We start from the raw sequence: 24,130 nt of genomic DNA on the forward strand, positions 1-24,130 counted from the left end.
GCTGTTTGTGGAGTTGTTTAATCCTCCTCTGCTGAGATCTTCACAGATTTAATGTCTTCTTTTCTCTTCAGTGGATTTCATCTAAGACTGTGTCTGAAGTCAGTTGTAGTTCTTGTTGTTTCTCTATATTGACATTCCCAGAATTCCCTGCATAACACTTCACATTTGATGTTATTTCATTTAAACAATTATGTTTATTCTTAGTTTTTGTTATCAGTTATGTACATTTGGGGTTTATATTACATTATATATTGTTTAATGAATGTTTATGGCATTATTTAGAGTCATGTTTGTGTCACCATGATGGTGTTTTGTATTTATGTGTATGACACTGTGCACCTTATATAAATGTATATATATATTAATGTGTGCCTCAGCTTGTTGAAAACTAATGGTGAACTTTGAATCATAATGTGTTTTTTCTTTTTTACAGCCTGCATTATTATGGTGGTTATCATTACAAAGATATAAAGCAGATTTTAATAGTTTAGTGAAAATTAATAATATTTATCGTCTAATGAAACATAAGGGTTGTCCCGTAAAAACTAAAAGGTTGTTACTGTTTTTTAATGGAAAATTACTGGGAACCACAGCTGATGTTTTGTTTATTTATTAATTTTTTTGCCGTAAATTTAAGTCCAAAGTAAGGTTGCTACCATATTTTTTACAGTAAAATACTGGCATCCAAGCTGACATTTTGTTACCGTAAATTTCACAGGTTTTCTTTACATTGTGGTTTTTTTTTTGCCCGTAAATTTAAGTCCTGTAAAACATAAAAGGTTGCCACCATATTTTTTACGGTAAAATACTGGCAACCACAGCTGCCGGTATTTAACCGTAAATTTCACAGTTTTTTTTTTTACAGTGTTGCTCACATATTATGGTAGCCCTGTTTGTGCTAAATAGAGTGTAATTACACCTTTGCCATTAATATGTTTATAAGCAACTGAAAAAAGCACAAATGTCAGGGCATGTCAAAACATCTCAAGGACCCCAAAAACACCTCAGACCCCATAGGGTTAAAAAGTAATAGTGATGTCCGGTTCGTGAACGAATCGTTCTTTTGAACCGGTTCTTTTTAGTGAACTGGTCGAACCAGTTCACTAAGTCGGACTGAATCGTTCGAAACAGTTCGCGTCTTGCGTCAGCACTGATCAACAAGTTACTAAAGTTACTCACTTTCGGACATGCCTGTCCTGACAGTCCCTTCGACTCAAAATAAACCAATATCCCGGCGTAGGCCTATATGTTACTCCAGTAAATCCAACAGTTCACTGAACTGAGACATGTTGTGCTGAGAAAAGTGATAAGCATGAGCAGTTGATACTGACGTCAACATCCTTTTTATAGTGGATTTTAATGTGATTATTCAATTTGTCCCATTTTGTCTGTTTAAAAATACTCCTATCACAAAAAGGGCAGTGAACATTTCTGCAACATGTTGTGCATTGCTCCAAAGGTGTTAGCACTGAACCTCTCTGAATTATGTGGTTCTGTATGTGAAATAAAATACAATTAATGCAATTCTCATGGTCAGAAAATGCTATAAAATACAACGCTTAACAACAAATTAAATCACAAACCATAAATATGTAACAAAGTGATACAATCCAACTGTAAAATACAATACATGATCAAGTGCCATCATCACAATTCTCACTTAGTCAAATTTATTAAGTCAAGTGACCTTTATTTATATAGCACTTTTTACAATACAGATTGTTTCAAAGCAGCTTTACACGGATCATAGGAAAATAATGCAACAAAGTTTGTCTCGGCAGATCTAGAACAAAATAGTGTCATAATCCAGCTTATGTAGCTTCAGTGTTGCTTCATTTCTGTTGTAAAAAAAGTTATTCATTCAGTTAATTAATCTATATAACGTTACGTTAGCCATTCTGGAGAAAACTGTGATGTTATCATCCAGATCAGTTCAGTTCTCATATAATGGTGTCAATGACAGATCAATAGTATTGTTGAATATTAACTTACAAAATACTTAGAGCCGTTTTGTATAAGCGTAACGTTATGTTGTATCCAACAAAGATATAACATATTTTTAGCTTCTTCTCTTCTTCTTTTCCTTGTTCTACCGTGTTAAACATGAACTCCGTCCACTTCCGGCATCAGACTGTCAGGCTGGAGCTGTCATCCTCACACTGTTATGACGTATGGTTCTGCGGTTCTGCAGTTGGTTATTATTGGGTCCAGTGGAAATCTCTTAATTTACAAAAGTTATTTTATTTTTTTTTTGGTTTCAAATGAAAGAAGTTCACATTAATACTTTGCTCACGTTAATGCTTTATAAATTTTAGTTAATACATTTAAATGACAGTTGGTCAATTTAAGGCAGTCGGTTTCTGCAAGTGAAATTAGTTAACTCGAGTTTTAGTGCATTTTTACAGTAACATACTGTAGATTACAGTAAAGAACTGTACAATTAACAGTAAATTAAGTCCACTGTTGCCAGTATTTTACTGTAAAAAAACCTGGTAAGGTCAAACAGTGTACAGCAATCTTGCACGCTATAATAAAGAGCACCGAAATGGCATGTTTGAATTTCATGATAAAATCATCAGAATTTTACAAGTTTTAAAATGAAAAAAATTCACTTAAAAAGTAACAAAGCACAAAGCTTTTTGCAATTATTGGATGTCAGGCGCGCTAGTAACAACAGTTCATGCATCAAATAGGTCATCCGGGTTCTTTTCACCTACTGTTTTATGAATATTAAATATATAGATATACAGTACTTTTGTCATACACTGTAAAAAAAAAATACTGTAAAATTTACAGCAACTTACTGGCAATTTTGGTTGCCAGTAAGCCTGTACATTTTACAAGAGTACTGTAAATCATCAACTACAATTTAACAGTAAAAATACAGCACACTGTAAAACCTTACACTCAAAATCATTAATTGGTTTGAGTCGGACCAACTTAAATTCAACTAATTAGTTCAGTCCAATTAACTTGTTTGAGTATTTAGCACTTTCTTTTTCTTCCAAGTTCACAGAACTGATATATTTTAAGTAAACTGAACTGTTTCAATGTTTTATGAAATTATTTATTTTAATTTAGACAAACTTAAGTTTAACTGAAATGGCTGGGATGTCTATTTCCCAGCATGCTTTGTTGATGGCACTCGAAAGGGAGAGTAAATGCTAAAATTAAGTGTAATATAATGTGTTTTTTTGTGTGTGTGTGTGTGTGTGTGTGTGTGTGTGTGTGTGTGTGTGTAAGATTAATGTTAAATGTGAGATTTAGTAGTGATTAATGTTTTGTTATGCTAATTTAGAAGAATTTCTGTTAATGTTGGCTTTACACTGTAAAAAATAAAATCTTAAAAAAAGTGTCAATGACTGTCAGCTACGGCTGCCATACAAAAAAAAAAAAAAAACATAAAATTAATGTAAAATATCCTAATTTAAATGATCAGTGTTTGTTTTAGTTGGGCTCTTGACCTTTTAGTGTTTAACTTAAGTTTTTCTCTGATTGCTTTAACTGTGTGTCTTTGATGCATATTTCTTATAGTGTGAATCCAAGAGAAACTCAGATCAGATGATGTTGGTCACTTTTTAATGATAATAGTCATCATGTAGAGTCCTACTTCCTTGATACCATCTAAAGCGTAATATCTGATTAAGTTATTAAATATTAGTTGTTAATTTTGCATGATAAAACTGCTATAAATGATTCTGTAGTGCTGTGATGCTCAGATTTTAGGATCATGTAGACTCACTCAGACATCAAGAATCAGTGTATGAATCGCAACAATGAAAAAAAAATCTAGTCAACTCTGATCGACTATAAAGTCACAAAAAGGCTTTGTTGGTTGTCACCGTTGTTGAGATTCATATGTTGATTCTTGATGTTTCTATACTACAATAAGAATGAACCAGCTCAAAACTCTTTCTGTAAAATATATATTTATTAAAATTTCAGATTGTTATAATACTGATGCCACAATATTTCAAGGGTCATGTGAAAAAATATGGCATTATAGATTTTGTATAAAGCTAAAATCCATCTACATATTACGCAATCTAACTTAATATACTCATGCTTGACTGACAAATCAATGAACCAGACCACCATATGATGATTATAACATTACCATTAACTGACCAAGAACATCTGATATTTTCTCCAGCATTTATTGCTATAACAAATGTGTATCAAATACACAGTTAAAACAGCCAGAGAAAACTAAAGTTTAAAACTAAAGGGTCATGAGCCAAACTAAAGCAGACACTGATCTCAATCATGATGACATCAAATTTATTTTAAAGTTTTTTACACTTTATTTAAATTAGCATATTTTACTTTAATTTTATGGTTTTTGTTTGGCAGCTGCCAGTCATTTGACCCTTTTTTAAAAAAAAATTTACAATGAAGGTATATGATCATAATATTGCAGGAAATACCTGTGAAATAACAGTGTTTTTCAGTTTATTTAAATTAGAATATTTTACTTAAATTTTATGGTTTTTGTTTGGCAGCCGTAGCTGCCAGTCATTTGACACTTTTTTTACGATTTTTTTTTTACAGCGTAGGATAGTTACCATCATGGTGACAAGTGGTGCATGGAGCTTGATTTTAGAGCAAATAATCCCTTTATGTTATTGTGCTCATACAACAACTGCTTCTGTAAATTTTAACAATAAGTTATTGAGTTACTTGGACACAAATCAAATATTTTTTTTATGTTTAAATTGTTTGAGTTAATAAACTTAATTGAATTAAGACAATCAGTTTCCTCAAACGAAATGAGTTAGCTTAACTTGTTGGGTTTTACAGTGTACTAACAAATTGCTAGAATTACTAAAATGTTATTTAAAGTTTAGTGTGATGTTCCTGAAACATTCTTTCAATCATCCTTCGAAAAAGTAATAAGAACACAAACTACAACTTTATTCAGACACAGCCATACCTTAGATGAACTGAAGATAAAAGACATTAAAGCTGCATCCAACTTCGGGATTTCTTCGCTGTATTCTCGCTTTTTGCTCGCAGGTTTCTCTCTAGAGCTCCCCCCACAGCTTCGGAATAGATATTTGACAACACTGTTGTAAAAACTCGTTGGCTATTCTCAGACACCAGAGGCTAGCAGATCAACGACATCAAAGCAGATGGGACATTCTTTAAAACGTCTTCTTCATTCAGGTTCGGACAGCGTGAGGGAGCGCAATAATGACGGCATTTTAGCAGATTTCTTTTGGCCGTAAAGCAATTGTTTACATCGCGAGACCTGATACCAATATACTTTTCCCCCACTTTTATTATCTAACTTTTAATAAACTTTGAAATATTTTGCTAAAGCTTTATAGTAAATGAACATAAAAAAAAACTGGTTCATCTGATTCACCACAAAAGGAGCAACTGAGGCAAATCTCACTTTCAAACTTTTGCATGTAATGGTTTGCATGAGAACTGTTTACTTGAGGGTAATACTTGTGGATTCTTTTGAAAGAAATATTTTACTTTGTTGGTTAAATTATGTGGAAGCATTCATCCTTTCTTTAAAAATAAGGAAAGCAAAACATGCAGGTAATTGCTGAAAATATATTAATTTCCATTTAATATATGTGTGTGAGGGGAGGGGTTATTACATTACCACAAAGTACATTCAGAACTACAATAATATAAACAAAAGAAAACGTACAGCCTTGTAGTTTGCCAACAGTTACAGAAATACTTTAAAGCTTTCCTGTTATCTGAATGGTTTTCTTAATAGGCTATATAGCCTATTCTGATTTCACGTTGAAGAATAAAAAAAGGGGTTTGGTTTTACTCTACATTTGCATGTATGTATATGATATTTAGTGAAAAATGTTTAGACTTCAGTTGTCTCGCCAAGGCAGAAAACGAAATGAATCCAGCCCTTTGGGAGATTCAGCTCAAAGGCCGGTTAGCGCCCTCTGGAGGAAGACACCATATAGCATCTTTGCAGGTAATGGGGACAGATCACAGTCTATGGGACAGATAGGCTTGTGTGCATTTTAGGGCTGGACGATATATCGCACGATATTGTTAGGTGCATCTCGTCAGTAAAGCCGGTTCCTTGATTAGTAGTAAATCGCCATCACCTGCTTTCAGATGGAGCGGTGTTAAATTAACACTCCTGGGGCTGAGAGTGTATATGAGTCCACACGTGTAAAGTGTTAAAATATGAGTGTTAAATTAACACTCAAAAGTGTTAAAGTTAATGAGATAATTAAGTGATTAATTTAGTGATGATTGAGCATTATTGAAGACACCTGATGTTTAACAAGCAGAATCACTGAAGGAGAAAATCACAAATTGTAAGCCATCAGTGGCGATCAGTGCTTTAGTTGGGCTCTTGACCCTTATATGTTTACTTTAGATTTTACTGTTATTTGTCTGCTGTTATTGATTTTTAACAGTTAAATGAACAAAGTAAAGTGTGATCTGATAGTGTTGGTTATGATTTGACATAATCATACTGTGATCTGAAAAATGAAACTTATTGAGATAGTTTGGTGTAACTTGTTAGCAGCAGCTTTGTGTTTCTACAGCATATGATTATCAGTATTTTTCTTATAATCCAAAATATTTAATAAACATTGTTCTGATCAAAAGACTTTCAAATTAATTTATTTAGAAACACAGACATCAATAATCAGCCTGTGAATCTCAACAATGGTGACAATAAAAAAAGCATGTTGCAGTGGCTGCCACCAATCACAACTCATTAATGGCTCCCATCATGCATTGCGGTATGAATAAATTATGATCTGAATTGTCTATGTAATTTACTTTTCCTAATTGAATATTCTGCTCATCACCATTGTTGAGATGCATAGACTGAATCTTGACGTCTGTGTGTGCCTAAAAGTACGATTTTTTTGTTTTAAAACCAACTTTTAAGAAATCCTTTATATTATATCAAAAATTCTGGGCATTTATGCAGAATCACAGTTATGCTGTAACCGACAACATAAATCTACGTCAGAAAGAAGGATCTTAATGAGTTCAGTGATCAAGTTCAAATGATGATTGTCATAATATAACCAACACCATCAGTTCACTTTTCTCTTTGTTCAACTGGCAGTTATAACTCATACAACAGCCAAACAAAATCTAAAGTAAACATATAAGGGTCAAGAGTCCAACTAAAGCAAACACTATTCTCCATAACAATTTGTGATTTTCTCCTTCAGTGATTCTGCTTGTTAACATCAGGTGTCTTCAATAATGCTCAATCATCACTAAATTAATCACTTAATTATCTCATTAACTTCAGCACTCTTGAGTGTGGACTCATATACACTCCCAGGAGTGTTAATTTAACACTGGAGTTTTTGCTGTTTACAAAGAGCCGTAGTTAACTGACAAGCTGAGCCATATCGCATTAAATATCGCTGGCGATACGTCCGCGATATTAATGCGATATTGCTCAGCTTGTCAGTTAACTACGGCTCTTTGTAGTAAATGCCGCTCCATCTGAAAGCAGGTGATGGCGATTTACTACTAATCAAGGAACCGGCTTTACTGACGAGATGCGCATAACAATGTCGTGCAATATATCGCCCAGCCCTAGTGCATTTGTAAATCAGGGCCGCGGAACGACAGTCTCAAAAGATTCCACAGATACAAAAGCACATATTCAGGGGCATTCTTCAGGCAGAACACCAATGCAAAAGACTCTGAAATTACAGGTAGGCTACAGATAAAGCAAAGCAATGCGAGTGACCAAATAAGTACAATAATGCATGATTGCTGTGTGTGTGGATCGCTGTGTGTCTGTGTGTGGATCTCTCGCGTGCATTCGTGGATCGCTGTGTGTGTGAGAGAGAAACTCGCGCGTGCATTTGTGGATTGGTTTGTGTGGATCTCTCGCGTGCATTTGTGGATTGCTTTGTGTGTGTGTGTGTGTGGGTGGATCTGTCGTGTGCATTTGGGGATTTGTGTAGATCTCTCACGTGCATTTGTGGATTGCTTTGCGTGTGTGGATCTCTCGCATGCATTTGTGGATTGCTTTGTGTGGATCTCTCGCGTGCATTTGTGGATTGCTTTGTGTGTGTGTGTGTGTGTGTGTGTGTGGATCTGTCGTGTGCATTTGGGGATTTGTGTAGATCTCTCGCGTGCATTTGTGGATTGCTTTGCGTGTGTGGATCTCTCGCGTGCATTTGTGGATTGCTTTGCGTGTGTGGATCTCTCGCGTGCATTTGTGTATTGCTATGCGCACATGTGGATCTCTCGCGTGCATTTGTGGATTGCTGCGTGCACATGTTGATCTCTCGCGTGCATTTGTGGAAGGTTTTGAGACTGTGTTCACTCCATAAAGAGCCCAACTAAAGCAAACACTGATCTCCATGATGGTGACCTCAAAAGAAACATTTTCAATAAGACATCAACATCTAAACCTCTGTTAATTCTCAATAAGATCTTCTGTAGACGTGTGACAGAAATAAAGTCAGTCTGGTTAGTAATAAGTGAAGCTGGTAATGCTGTTTGTGGAGTTGTTTAATCAGATCTTGAGAGTTATTGTCTATCTTCAGTTCATCTAAGGCTGTGTCTGAATAAAGTTGTAGTTTGTGTTCTTATTACTCTTTCGAAAGATGATGGAAAGAATGTTTCAGGAACATCACACTAACCTTTAAATAACATTTTAGTAACATTCAGGAAACTGGATATTTTTATGTTCTTGGAATGTTAGAAATCAACGTTCCTATAATGTTGAATTTTAAGTTGAAAGGACATTTGAGGAACATTATACCTTTTAAAAAAACGTTCCTCTAATGTCAAGAAAACTGGACATTTTTCACGTTCCCAGAACCAACACTGAATATTTGGAGAACGTTCTTATAACAAAATTCTGTTAGCTGGGTACACTGTAAACCCTAACAACTCAAAATCATGAATTGGTTTGAATAGGACAAACTTAAATTAAACTAATTAGTTCCTCAAATTAACTTGTATGAGTATTTAGCACTTTCTTTTTCTTTCAAGTTCACAGAACTCATATATTTTAAGTAAACTGAACTGTTTCATTGTTTTGAGTTTTATGAAATTATTTATTTTAATTTAGACAAACTTAAGTTTAACTGAAACAGCTGGGATGTCTATTTCCCAGCATGCTTTGCCGATGGCACTCGAAAGGGAGAGTAAATGCTAAAATTAAGCGTAATATAATGTTGTTGTTTTTTTTGTTTTTTTGTGTAAGATTAATGTTAAGTGTGAGATTTAGTAGTGATTAATGTTTTGTTATGCTAATTTAGAAGAATTTCTGTTCATGTTGGCTTTACACTGTAAAAAATAAAATCTTTAAAAAAGGGTCATTGACTGTCAGCTACGGCTGACAAACAAAAATCGTAAAAATAAAGTAAAATATCCTATTTGCTATAAAGGATTGCTATTTGCTGAATTATTACGATCAAACACCTTCACTGTAAAAAAAAAATTCCATAAAAAACAGTCAAATGACTGTCAGCTACGGCTGCCATACAAAAACCGTAAAATTAATGTAAAATTATGTAAAAATGTAAAATTAAAATTAATGTAAAACTATTTTAAATAAGTGCAAAATATTTTTAATCTTCAATTAATCTTTTTAAAGAGAAGAACAGTTATTTCACATTTATTTTCTGATTTTTTTTACTAAAAAATACGCAGTTAACTAAATGCATGATTTGTTATGATTATATGTCACTGCATCAGCAACCACACAGTTACTGTCAGTTAAATAAAGCAACATGCAGCATATCATCACTGTTCTTTTTCTCATCCTTAACTGAAGCTCAGGCTCTACTCTTCAACACAATGGTGACACACAAAACACACCATACAGAAACACTTTAAACCCCAACAGAACATTAAACACTAACAGATCTCTCAGGATCTCAGCATCTTCACTTATTACAATCCAGACTTTATTTCTTTCATACTAACATTCTTATTGAGAATTAACAGAGGTTTAGAAGTTGAAGCTTTATTGAAAAGAATAAAGTTTGATGTCACCATGATGGAGATTAGTGTTTGCTTTAGTTGGGCTCTTGACCTTTTAGTGTTTAACTTAAGTTTTTCTCTGGTTGCTTTAACTGTGTTTCTTTGATGCATGTTAATTATGGTAGAACTTTAAGAGAAACTCAGATCAGATGATGTTGGTCACTTATTAGTGATAATAGTTGTCATAGTGTCCTGCTTCATTGATACCATCTGAAGTGTGATATCTAAGTAAGTTGTTAAATATTAGTCTTTAATTTAGCATGATAAAACTGCTATAGACGAGCCTGCAGTGCTGTGATACTCAGATTTTATGAAGTCATTATACAGAAAATGTTTTGACAGGATCATATAGACTCACTCAGAAATCAAGAATCAGTGTATGAATCGCAACAATGGTGACAATGAAAAAAAAAAATCTAGTCAACTCTGATCGACTATAAAGTCACAAAAAGGCTTTGTTGGTTGTCACCGTTGTTGAGATTCATATGTTGATTCTTGATGTCTCTATACTACAATAAAAATTAACCAGCTCAAAACTTCTTCTGTATAATTACATTTCAGATTGTTATAATACTGATGCCACAATATTTCAAGGGTCGTGTGAAAAATTATGGCATTACATACTTTGTATAAAGCTAAAGTCCATCTACATATTATGTAATCTAACCATCACCATATGACGACTATAACATCACCAATAACTGACCAAGATCATCTGATATTTTCTACTGCATTTATTGCTATAACATTGTGCATCAAATACACAGATAAAGCAGCCAGAGAAAGCTAAATTTAAAACCTCAAGGGTCATGAGCCCAACTACTGATCTCAATCATGGTGACATCAAATTTATTTTAAAGTTTTTACACTTTATTTAAATTAGCATATTTTACTTTAATTTTATGGTTTTTGTTTGGCAGACGTATCGCCAGCGATAATTAATGCGATATGGCTCAGCTTGTCAGTTAACTATGGCTCTTTGTACACAGCAAAAACTCCAGTGTTAAATTAACACTCCTGGGAGTGTATATGAGTCCACACTCAAGAGTTTTAAAGTTAATGAGATAATTAAGTGATTAATTTAGTGATGATTGATCATTATTGAAGACACCTGATGTTAACAAGCAGAATCACTGAAGGAGAAAATCTCAAATTGTAAGCCACCGTTATGGTGATGGGTGTTTGCTTTAGTTGGGCTCTTGACCCTTATATTATTAACTTTAGAATTTGTCTGGCTGCTGTATTTGAGTTATAACTGCCAGAAGAACAAAGAAAAAAGGTGATCTGATGGTGTTGGTTATATTATGACAATCATCATTTGAACTTTATGTTTTTGATTTATGTTGTTGGTTACAGCATAACTGTGATTCTGCATAAATATTAGAATTTTAGATATAATATAAAGGATTTCTTAAGAGTTGGGTAACACTTTATAATAAGGTTCAGTAGTAAGTGATTTATAACTGGTTAGTTAATGATGAACTAATTATTTACAAAACATTCATAAATTATTAGCAAGTGATATACTAACATTTTATGTATGTTTTGTAAATTCCGTTACAAGTCATTTACAAGTGATTAGTTAATGATTAACTAATTATTTACAAAACATGACTATGCACAGCAAAAACTCCAGTGTTAAATTAACACTCCTGGGAGTGTATATGAGTCCACACTCAAAAGTGTAAAGTGTTAAAATATGAGTGTTAAATTAACACTCAAGAGTGTTAAAGTTAATGAGATAATTAAGTGATTAATTTAGTGATGATTGAGCATTATTGAAGACACCTGATGTTAACAAGCAGAATCACTGAAGGAGGAAATCACTAATTGTAAGTTACCATTAAGCTGATGGGTGTTTGCTTTAGTTGGGCTCTTGACACTTATATGTTTACTTTAAATTTTGCTTGTCTGCTGTTATTGATTTATAACAGTCAGATGAACAAAGAGACAATGTGATCTGATGGTGTTGGTTATGTTTTGACATAATCATGTTGTGATCTGTAAAACAAAACTTATTGAGATGGCTTAACTTGTTAGTTACAGCAGCTCTGTGATTCTACAGCACATGATTTTCAGTATTTTTCATATAATCCAAAAATATTTCATAACCATTGTTCTGATCAAAAGACTTTCAAATGAATTTATTTAGAAACACAGACATCAATAATCAGCCTGTGAATCTCAACAATGGTGACAATAATAAAGCATGTTGCAGTCGCTGCCACCAATCACAACTCATTAATGGCTCCCATCATGCATTGCGGTATGAATAAATTATGATCTGAATTGTCTGTGTAATTTACCTTTCCTAATTGAATATTCTGCTCGTCACCATTGTTGAGATGCATAGACTGAATCTTGACGTCTGTGTGTGCCTAAAAGAAAGATTTTTTTTTTTTTTTTTTAAACAACTTTTAAGAAATCCTTTGTATTATATCTAAAATTCTGGATATTTATGCAGATTCACAGTTATGCTGTAATCAACAACATAAATCTAAGTCAGAAATAAGGATCTTAATGAGTTCAGTGATCAAGTTCAAATGATGATTGTCATAATATAACCAACACCATCAGATCACTTTTTCTCTTTGTTCATCGGGCAGTTATAAGATACAACAGCCAAACAAAATCTAAAGTAAATGTATAAGGGTCAAGAGCCCGACTAAAGCAAACACCCATCACCATAACGGTGGCTTACAATTTGTGATTTTCTCCTTCAGTGATTCTGCTTGTTAACATCAGGTGTCTTCAATAATGATCAATCATTACTAAATTAATCACTTAATTAGCTCATTAACTTTAACACTCTTGAGTGTTAATTTAACACTCATATTTTAACACTTTACACTCTTGAGTGTGGACTCATATACACTCCCAGGAGTGTTAATTTAACACTGGAGTTTTTGCTGTGTGCATTTCAGAAATGTTTAATAATTTTTTTTTTTATGTTTTGCTCACATCAGGTGCACAGTGGTTAAAGACTCCATGTGTTTCAGAGAAGACAGCTGTCTATACCCTCACCAGTCAGCACTTACACTGCAGTACACACTACAGTGTTCAACACCTGTTATAGATGTGTAAATGCATGAATAAATCATTTACAACACTTTCTGCATCCCCTAATCTAAAGTGTAAACTATTCTTCACTTGTAAATGTGTTACACATCATTCGTAGATTACCACTTCAAGAATCAGTAAGGCATAAGATCAACAAATCGTATCTACGAATGATGTGTAACACATTTACAAGTGAAGAATAGTTTACACTTTAGATTAGGGGATGCAGAGAGTGTTGTAAATGATTTATTCATGCGTTTACAAATCATTGTGTTGAACACTGTTACTGACCTGTTACAAATGATCTGTACGTGTGTACAAGGCATTTACAACACTTTCTGCACCCTCTAATTGCTACATACATACAAAAAAAAAAAACATAATTTATTAAACATTTATGAAACACATATTCATGTTTTGTAAATGATATGTTAATCAATAGTAAATGACTTACAACTGAATAAACAAAATATACATACAATAATGAACCTATCACTTATTAATCATTTATGAACGCATAGTCATGTTTCGTAAATAATTAGTTAATCATTTACTAATCACTTGTAAATGACTTGTAACAGAATTTACAAAACATACATAAAATGTTAGTATATCACTTGCTAATCATTTATGAATGTTTTGTAAATGATTAGTTCATTATTAACTAACCACTTATAAATGACTTACAACTGAACCTTATTATAAAGTGTTACCAAGAGTGGTTTAAAAAAAAAAATCATTCTTTCAGGCACACACAGACGTCAAGATTCAGTCTATGCATCTCAACAATGGTGACGAGCAGAATATTCAATTAGGAAAAGTAAATTACATAGACAATTCAGATCATAATTTATTCATACTGCAATGCATGATGGGAGCCATTAATGAGTTGTGATTGGTGGCAGACACTGCAACATGCTTTATTATCGTCACCATTGTTGAGATTCACAGGCTGATTATTGATATCTGTGTTTCTAAATAAATTCATTCGAAAGTTTTTTTGATCAGAACAATGTTTATAAAATATTTTGGATTATAAGAAAAACACTGATAATCATATGCTGTGAAATCACAAAGCTCCTGCTAACAAGTTACACCAAACTATCTCAAAAAGTTTCATTTCTCAGATCACAGTATGATTATGTCAAAACAAAACCAACACTATCAGATCCCACTTTTCTTTGTTCATTTGACTGTTATAAATCAATAACAGCAGACAAACAAAATTTAAAGTGAATATATAAGGGTCAAGAGTCCAACTAATCACCATTACAGTGGCTTACAATTTGTGATTTTCTCCTTCAGTGATTCTGCTTGTTAACATCAGGTGTCTTCAATAATGCTCAATCATCACTAAATTAATCACTTAATTATCTCATTAACTTTAACACTCTTGAGTGTTAATTTAACACTGGAGTTTTTGCTGTGTAGTAAATGCCGCTCCATCTGAAAGCAGGTGATGGCGATTTACTACTAATCAAGGAACCGGCTTTACTGACGAGATGCGCATAACAATCTTATGATTTAAATCACCCAGCCCTAGTTTATACTAATAAAAGTGTTCCCACTGAAATTAAATTAAAGTTATAAGTTAATTTTATGAATTAATGTACTTTGAATTTCAGAACTTAAAAAAATTTTAGGCAATTGATTGCCTTAAATGTTTTGAGTTCTGCCAACTTATTCGGGTTTACAGTGTACTTCATAGATTTGAGTTATATTAATTGAATGGACTTAGTGCTATTAACTTTATTTACCCAAGATATCTTAACAATAAGTTATTGAGTTACTTGGACACAAATCAAATATTTTTTTATGCTTAAATTGTTTGAGTTAATAAACTTAAATGATTTAAGGCAATCGGTTTCCTCAAACGGTTTGAGTTGAACTAACTAATGAGCTAATTAAGTGATTCATTGAGAGATGATTGAGCATTATTGAAGACACCGGATGTTAGCAAGCAGAATCACCAAAGGAGAAAAAGCGCAATTTTAAGTCACCATTGTGGTGATTAGTGTTTGTTTTAGTTGGGCTCGTGACCCTTACATGTTTAACTTTAGTTTTTGTTTAGCTTTTGTATCTGAGTTATAACTCTCAGATGAACAAAGAGAAAAGTTGAAGTTGATAATCATAATTTGACCTGAATCGTTGCGCTTAGAGGCTAATCTCTGACTTAAATGTTATTATATTCTTAGTAAGAAGGAATGAAAGGCTTTCTCAAATAAGAACTTAATGAACAATAGAAATAGCAAATAGAACAGCATAGATAGCAGCTGATGCAACACTTCAGACTCTCTTCTTCTTCTGTTCTCAATATCACATAATACAAACCTCTACCGCCACCTACTGGCCAATATGCACAGAAGAACACAACATATTCCCTCATCACTTAAAGCAAACTGTCTACCCAGATTTTTAAAAACAAAAGGAACACAATAACAAAGTTACAAAATTACCAAAGCATTCACTTGGTTATGTAACATAACTACTTATCTCAATCAGACTAAAGAACAAAATAAGTTTCACGATAATCACAAGAATGTAGTATTCATATTAAAATAAACAACAAGGTGACTTAATGAATTACTCATCCTTTATATTCTCGCAATGCAAGTGACTAAGTAACACAGTCTTCCAGCCAACGAGGAGGTCGTCTCACACGGGTAGAACCTCTTTGAAGAGCTTCAGGAGCTTGAGGCGCTGGAGGAGGAGGACGAAACTGAAATGACAAGTCCATAGTATCCATATCGGTAGTCTCCGAAACAGGTGCAACAGAACGAGCCAGGTGAGAAGCATGCCAGTTCTTCCCGTCTGATAACAGGTAAGTACACGCACCCAGTTTACGCACAATTTGACGTGGGTTGGTAAATCTTGGATGCGCTTTCAGAACGTGAGTTGGAATGCGCACACGCACCCAATCTCCCACTTTGAAATCAGGAGTGCGAGCCACACGTCTGGAGTCAGCCTATGCTTTCATTTTCTGTTGTTTCAAAGAAACTCGCTGAAGAAGCGCAGGAGCATCCTGACGTGTGGTGAGAAGAGGAAGAACATTAAGACGCGTTCGCATCCTTCTGCCATGAAGCAACTCAAACGGGGATAGTCCCTTGGCAGAATGCGGTGTAGCACGATACACTTGGAGAAATTCCGTGACTGTAGATTTCCACGGCTTCGTTCCCAGAACAGCAGACTGAATGCAGCCTTTCAGCACGCGATGAAAGCGGTCCACAGCTCCATTCGTGGAAGGGTGGTAGACAGAAGTACGTATGTGTTGAATGTTTCTCTCTTTTAGGAATGTAGCAAATTCCGCTGACGTGAATTGGGTTCCATTATCAGACACGATAGAACATGGATTGCCGTATCTACTAAACACAGATGACAAGAAGGCGATAACATTTTGAGTAGTGATGGAAGCGGTGAAAGCGACTTCAGGCCACTTACTGTGATAATCAACTAATGTCAGCGCATAACGACAGTCCCACACAGCGGTTTCAAATGGACCCACCACATCTACAGCTACCTTGTCCCACGGTACAGACGGAAAAGGCACTGGCTGCAGCGGCGCAGCCAGTGGTGTTGGCAGGTGTTGGCAGTTTTGTCAGAGGACAGACACATTTGACAGGTCTGTATGTGCTCTTTAACCAGACAATCTATGCCTGGCCACCAGTACAGTTCACTAGGGGTGACCCCGAATAGTCGAAGATTCGATGCTTCGATAGGAGAAGCCTGATTCGACTACCGATCTCATGGTCGAATCTTCGCTGAGGTGTTATGAAACGAGGATCATGCCACTTTGGCTATATGAGGGCGCTCAATGTCTGATTTCACATAGAACTAGCTTTTATGTCAATACATTAATATTCAGCCTATTATGATAATGCTGTATATAAAAATGTGCAAAGAAAGAAGCTTTTAATAAATATTTTTTAACGTGAGTGAATAAATCCAAACACCACGTGACAGATTTAAGTTTCACTTTCAATCCGTGACCGACAGAGGAGCGTCTTCGCGGCAAGGATTTAAATCTTCAACAATGTCTGGGATAAGAAAATCTAAAGTGTGGATGTGCACCATCAGAAAGGATATTCTCCAAGGCTGGATTTAGCATCAGGAAAACCATGATCGCACTTCTGCCGGCCAACGTTAACACGTTTCACGCATAGACTGGGTTTCACGTTAGAATGTATTTTATCCGCGCGCACAATTTGAAAAGACTCCAGCGGACACAAAGAGAAAGACTGGATTTGTTCTCTCGATCAGGTAGGGTACAAGTGATTTCAAAACTTTTCAGCCGGTTCTAATTTGATTTTTAGATGCTGTGAACATGTTTAGCTAAAAAGACTGCCTCTCCAGTTTAGCATTTATTGTTGTTTCTGCAGTTAAAAAGACAAAGTTGAAAATTCTGGCTACTTTCGTTATTTTAATAATTTCTTTATTTTAATTTTATTTATTAATCTGTCAGGGTTATATAATCTAACTATTTGTGGCTTGTGTTTTGAATATATGTTCCCCTGCACTTTAGGCATTTTGTGCGCACAATTCCCTGGTGGCCTTCATGAGCTAACTTCACCATCGTGTGCCTTAGCGCAACAGGCACAACCAGACGTGATCCTCTGAACACATAATCGTGCTGCACACTCAATTCGTCACGTAGTTTGAAGTATGGACGTAGAATATTATCCACAGAAGTTGAAGAGGAAGGCCAACCGCGAGCTATTTGTGTGCGTAATGCACTCAGTTCAGAGCACGTCGCGGAGGCAGAAGCAAACTCAGCAGGTGACAGAGCTGACATTACAGGAGACATAAATGCCACAAACTCAGGTTCAGCGTCCATGCAGTCTTCATCCGAAGCAGGCAAAGGCAGACGAGAAAGACAGTCGGCAGTGCAATTTTGAGCCCCAGGCCGGTAAATCACATCATAGTTAAAGCACAGTAACCGTGCTGCCCAGCGCGCAATGCGTATTCCGGCGCGATCAGTACCTTTGGATGAGAGGAGCACAGTTAATGCCTGGTGGTCCGTCCGCAGGAGGAATTTACGACCCCACAAGTAGGTTCGCCACTTTTCAACTGCCCAGACACACGCAAGTGCTTCCTTTTCAATGGTTGAGTACTTGCGTTCAGCAGGCGACAATGTCCGGGATGCAAAAGCGACGACGCGCTCAGTCTTATTCTCATGAACTTGAGCGAGAACAGCGCCCAGACCATAATCAGAGGCATCTGTAGATACCACCGTAGGCAAATCAGGGTCGAACAATGAAAGTGCAGGACTGTCAATGAGCAACTTATTTACAGCATCAAAGCATTGCTGAGCTTCCTCCGACCAGACGAAATCTGAGCCCTGCCTGATGCACGCACGCAGAGGTTCAACTACCGTGGCAAAGTTGGGAATAAACTTATTGTACCACGATAGTAGCCCGATGAAAGAGCGGAGTTGAGGTGCATCTTTTGGAGCGGGTGCATGAAGAATGGCAGAAAGGTGATCCTCATCAGGTTGAATTCCTTGCGCATTCACCAGATGGCCCAGGAAGCGCAGACTGGTTTTGTTGAACTGACATTTCGATTGATTCAGCTTCAGTCCAGCATCCTGTAAGTGCTGAACAACCGCTTTGAGCGTGTGATCATGTTCAGTTTGCGTACGTCCCCAGAGAATGATATCATCAAGGTAAATTGGCAACATTCGGAAGTCCCTGCAAAACTGTTACCAACATTCTCTGAAAAGCAGAAGGTGCTGAAGCAAATCCGTACGGTACGCGGCAAAATCTGAAAAGTCCTTCGTGAGTAATGAAGGCGGTCAGATCGCGGCTCTCCTCATGTAAGGGCAACTGAAAATAAGCACTCTCCAAATTGATAGTGGAAAATACAGTCGCTCCCCTTAACAAAGACAAAAGTTCCTCAATATGTGGTAGTGGGTAGCTATCCGTAACTACAGCCTTGTTGGGTTCTCGCAGATCCACGCACATTCGAATGGCACCCGACTTTTTCTGTACTACTACTATCGGGGAGACCCACGGCGAAGCGTCTACTCTCTCTATAATGTCAGATTCGAGAAGGTGATGAATTTCCTCACTGACTGCGGCTCTAACAGACAACGGTAAGCGGCGGAGTTTCTGGCGCACAGGAGCAACAGCTGGAGAAGTCTTTACTCTGTGCATAAAGCCTTTTGCACATCCCAAAGCAGCTGAAGGCGTCAACGCAGACAATCGCAGCACAGGTGTTGATGACTGCGCTGGCAAAATTGAATTGCCTTCAAAACGAAGATGTAAGCCATTAATAAGATCCATCCCAAGCAGAGCTGTGCCAGATTCCACCACAAAGAATGACGTGGAGCAGGTGATGTCATCCATAGAGACAGTGGCAGGTAAGCAGCCAAGCACAGGAATCAGAGCACGAGAATACATCACCAGTTTCAATGAAGGAGGCAGCAGTGCATCTTTCTGGAAGTGTGTATCATACACAATTTTAGGCAATATAGAAACAGATGACCCAGAATCCACGGTAAGCTCGATAGGCACAGACGTAGTTGCGGTCGCAATGAGAGCAGTGCACCGAATTTTATCAGTTAGTGAGTCATGCATATAAAGGATCTGACCTTCAGGCAAGTCAATTTCACGCACTGAGCAAGCTTGTCCTGAACGACACACCCGCGAATAATGTCCCATCTTTTGACAGTTATTGCACTGTGCCGATGCAACAGGACAACTACGATCATTCGCGAGGTGTTTCTTAGATCCACAACGATAGCATTCACGGGAAGATGAACCAGGTGCAGTAGTTGACGAAGGCTTTGAAGAGCGCATTGCAGACGTGGCTTTAAAGGTGGTCTACGACGGAAACGTCCAGCTGCAGGTGGAGGCTTTCCATGTATCACTTGCACAGGAACTGAACGAGTATTCGATAATAATTTGGCTTGTTCACCAGCAGCTTCTGTTTGGGTGGCTATAGTAATGGCTTTTTCTAGAGTCAATTCAGATTCCAAAAGCAGTCTCTCACGAATCCGATGACTGGACACATTCTCCACGAGCTGATCACGCAACATGTCATCCAAAGTAGCTGCAAAGTCACAAGTAACTGCTAAATCCCGTAGAGCAGCTACGTACTGAATTATAGTTTCTCCTGGTGCCTGAACACGTTTCCTGAAAGCATGGCGCTCAGCTACTATGTTCCGTCGAGGGGTAAAATGCGCTTTCAAGGCCGCAATCGCATCTTCCATCGTATCACCTTGATTTGGCAAGGAATAGTCTTTGTCCTTCAGTCCCCAGACAATGTAGCAGTAGTGCTCGTTTGCGCTCAACTGGCCATGCATCTCCAGAAGCACCAACAACAAGCAAATAATTCTGGAACATCCGTAGCCACTTGTCGAAAGGAATAGTTGGTTCACCAGGACATGGCAAAAATGGCGTGGAAAAAGTAGAAACAGCTGCCATCTCCAAAAAGAAAAGTACCTCGTCGCCAATTTATTATATCCTTAATAAGAAGGAATGAAAGGCTTTCTCAAATAAGAACTTATTTAATGAACAATAGAAATAGCAAATAGAACAGCATAGATAGCAGCTGATGTAACACTTCAGACTCTCTTCTTCTTCTGTTCTCAATATCACATATTACAAACCTCTACCGCCACCTACTGGCCAATATGCACAGAAGAACACAACAAATGTATATTGTTAATTACAGCATCCCAGTGATTCTACAGCATAAGATCCAGAATTTTCTAAATAATCCAAAGGATGTTTTAAAAGTTGTTCTGATAAAGAGAAAAAATATATTTATTTTAGGCACACACAGACATCAAGAAACAGTGTATGAATCTCAACAATGGTGACAAACAGAATATTCAATTAGGAAAAGGAAATTACTAAAACAATTCAGATTATAATTTATTCATACCGCAATGCATGATGGGAGCCATAAATTAGTTTTGATTGGTGGCACCCAGAATGCACTGCAACATGCTTTATTATTGTCACCATTGTTGAGATTCACAGGCTGATTATTGATGTCAGTGTGTTTAAATGAAGTAATTTTCAAAGTCTTTTGATCAGAACATCTTTTGAGGAATATTTTGGAGTATATTGAAAATGCTGAAAATGTTTTGTTATAGAATCACAGGGCTGCTGTAATCAACAAGGTAGACATAACTCTCGAAATGAGATTCGTGCTTCTGGTCAAATAATGATTATGTCAAAACATAACCAATATCACCTGATCACCATTTATCTTTGTTCATCTGGCAGTTATAACTCAGATACAACAGCCAAACAAAATATAATGTTAATAGTTTAAGAGTCACGAGCCCAACTAAAGCAAACACTGATCACCATAATGGTGTCTTAAAAAAATTGTTTTCTCCTTTGGTGATTCTGCTTGTTAACATCAGGTGTCTTCAATAATGATCAATCATCACTCAATGAATCACTTAATTAGCTCATTAACTTTAACACTCTTGAGTGTTAATTTAACACTCATATTTTAACACTTTAACACTCTTGAGTCTGGAGCCATATAAACTCCCAGAAGAGTTCATTTAACACTGCAGTTTTTGCTGTGTATGCACAAAGAATGAACTTACAATTTAACTTACATTTACCCATTTCTTCTTCTCTGGGTTTGCTACTGTTATGGATACACCAGACTTGACTCTTAGCGTTCCCTCTAATGCGAATATAATCATCTTCACCTGTCCCTCATCACCTAACATTCAGTCACTCTTTGTCTGGCTTCTGCAATGGATACAGCTTCACTTGCTGCGGTGGTTTGGCTCCACTCCAGCAATCTCCCTCATTGAACTCCAGCGACCTCCTATGTCAATTTCCTGTGATATCTTGGTTTCCTCCAGCTATATATTCCTATTTAGTCACATACTCACCTGTTTACCTACTGTGCTCCTTCGGAAAATACTTGGTTAATCCTCCACCATTCAATTAAATTAAATTCAAATTGATTTGTTTAGTGCTTTTCACAATACATATTGTTTCAAAGCAGCTTTACAAAAAGTGTATTTTAGAAATGTACATAGAAGCCATGAACCACCATGAACATTCTGACTGTACTATTGCTTACCTACATTGTTTTTATCTGCTGCATGTCAAAAAAATTAATAAAATACAATTATTTGTAACATTTGTTTCTTTAAAGGAGGGCAAAAGGCTTGGGTATAAAGAGGGGGAAAGGAGCTTTAAACCTGACAGAGGTGCTTATGGGAAGATCTGTGTCATCCTGGCAAATTAAAATCAAGCAACATGGGTAAGAAATGTAAATTATAAATGGATTACATCCTTTACACAGTAGTAAGTGGTGTTTGTATTTCTGTGATGATGACATTTCATGAAGACAATTCTTCTTTAATATTGCAGTGCCAGAAGAAGCAACAGGAGAACAAAGGGCAGCTCTACAATCACCACTAACAGTAACAATAGCACTGATCGTTGCCACAGTTGCAGTAATAGGTAATTCAGTAACATCAACAATAGTTGCAGCAGTAGTAGGGGCAGCAGCAGGAGCAGCAGCTGGAATAAGCATTTTACAATCACTATGGGAAGCAGAAGCTAGAAAAATAAAAGTAGCTATAGCAGTAGCAGGATGCCTAGCAGGAACAGCAACGGCAATATTGCACTTATTGTTAGGAACACAATCACTAACAGGAACAGCAGTAACTGGAGCGCTGGCAGGAGCTGCAATGGTTGCAGCAGGAGCAGCAGCAACAGCAACAGCAACAATATTTAAAAAAGTATCAGAGGCAAGAGCAGCAGGATCAGCAGCATCAGAAGCAGGATCAGCAGCATCAGAATCACTAGCACCAGGATCAGAAGCATCAGGAGCAGGATCAGCAGCATCTGAATCACTAGCATCAGGAGCAGAAGTAGCAGCAGCATCTGGAGCAGCAGCAGCAGCAGGATTAGCAGTAGCAGGAGTCTCTGCAGCAGGAGTAGCAGCATCTGGAACAGCAGCAGCAGTAACAGCAGGAGTAACAGCAGGAGTAACAGCTAGAGTAATCGGAGGATTTCTGGGAGGTGGACGTGCGGCAGGAGCAGGAACAGAAATTAATGGATCACAACAAAATGGAAAATCACAGACACAATCAGCTGTGAAGGTAAGAGTGCAGATTGGTGTGGCATCCTGTGCAATTTATATCTGTGCTTTCAATTAGAGATGCACCGGTTAGAATTTTCTAGGCCAATTCCGATTTCCAATTTTTCATTGAGTTTGACCTGCCGATACCAATTTTAGCCGATTTTATATATTTAGCCGATTTTATATATATTTTTTTAAAAAATAAAACACCATATACTTCTATCAGGACCACTATCGTCAAATACGATCGACAATTAGCATACAGTTTGGATTGGCGGTATGGTTCCGTTCTGGGCGGGAACTATGCGCATACTAGGGCTGGGCGATATATATCGTGAGATTGTTATGCGCATCTCGTCAGTAAAGCCGGTTCCTTGATTAGTAGTAAATCGCCATCACCTGCTTTCAGATGGGGCGGCATTTACTACAAAGAGCCGTAGTTAACTGACAAGCTGAGCCATATCGCATTAATATCGCGGACGTATCGCCAGCGATAATTAATGCGATATGGCTCAGCCTGTCAGTTAACTACGGCTCTTGCATACACAGCAAAAATTCCAGTGTTAAATTAACACTCCTGGGAGTGTATATGAGTCCACACTCAAGAGTGTTGAAGTTAATGAGATAATTAAGTGATTAATTGAGTGATGATTGAGCATTATTGAAGACACCTGATGTTAACAAGCAGAATCACTGTAAATTACATAGACAATTCAGATCATAATTTATTCATACCGCAATGCATGATGGGAGCCATTAATGAGTTGTGATTGGTGGCAGCCACTGCAACATGCTTTATTATTGTCACCATTGTTGAGATTCACAGGCTGATTATTGATGTCTGTGTTTCTAAATAAATTCATTTAAAAGTGTTTTGATCAGAACAATGTTTATTAAATATTTTGAATTATCAGAAAAATACTGAAAATTATATGCTGTAGAATCACAGAGCTGCTGTAATTAACAAGTCAAACCAAACTATCTCAATAAGTTTCATTTTTCAGATCACAGCATGATTATGTCAAAACAT

At 36.5% G+C, this 24,130-nt stretch overlaps 1 protein-coding gene across 2 annotated transcripts in view; it reads left to right on the plus strand.

Moving 5' to 3' along the window:
• The window catches only part of LOC311303450 (interferon-induced very large GTPase 1-like), a 48,886-nt gene that overhangs the window by 9,845 nt on the left and 14,911 nt on the right, over nucleotides 1-24,130 (plus strand). For both annotated transcript variants that reach the window (XM_084429951.1, XM_084429950.1), the window contains 2 exons: nucleotides 22,165-22,272; nucleotides 22,383-23,119. In XM_084429951.1, the coding sequence (XP_084286077.1) occupies nucleotides 22,269-22,272; nucleotides 22,383-23,119 (741 nt within the window). In that variant the 5' untranslated portion in view covers nucleotides 22,165-22,268. The remainder of the gene's footprint in view (nucleotides 1-22,164; nucleotides 22,273-22,382; nucleotides 23,120-24,130) is intronic.

The sequence above is a fragment of the Rutilus rutilus genome (genome assembly GCF_951802725.1).
Source record: "Rutilus rutilus genome assembly, chromosome: 14".
In the NCBI taxonomy this organism is placed as follows: domain Eukaryota; kingdom Metazoa; phylum Chordata; class Actinopteri; order Cypriniformes; family Leuciscidae; genus Rutilus; species Rutilus rutilus.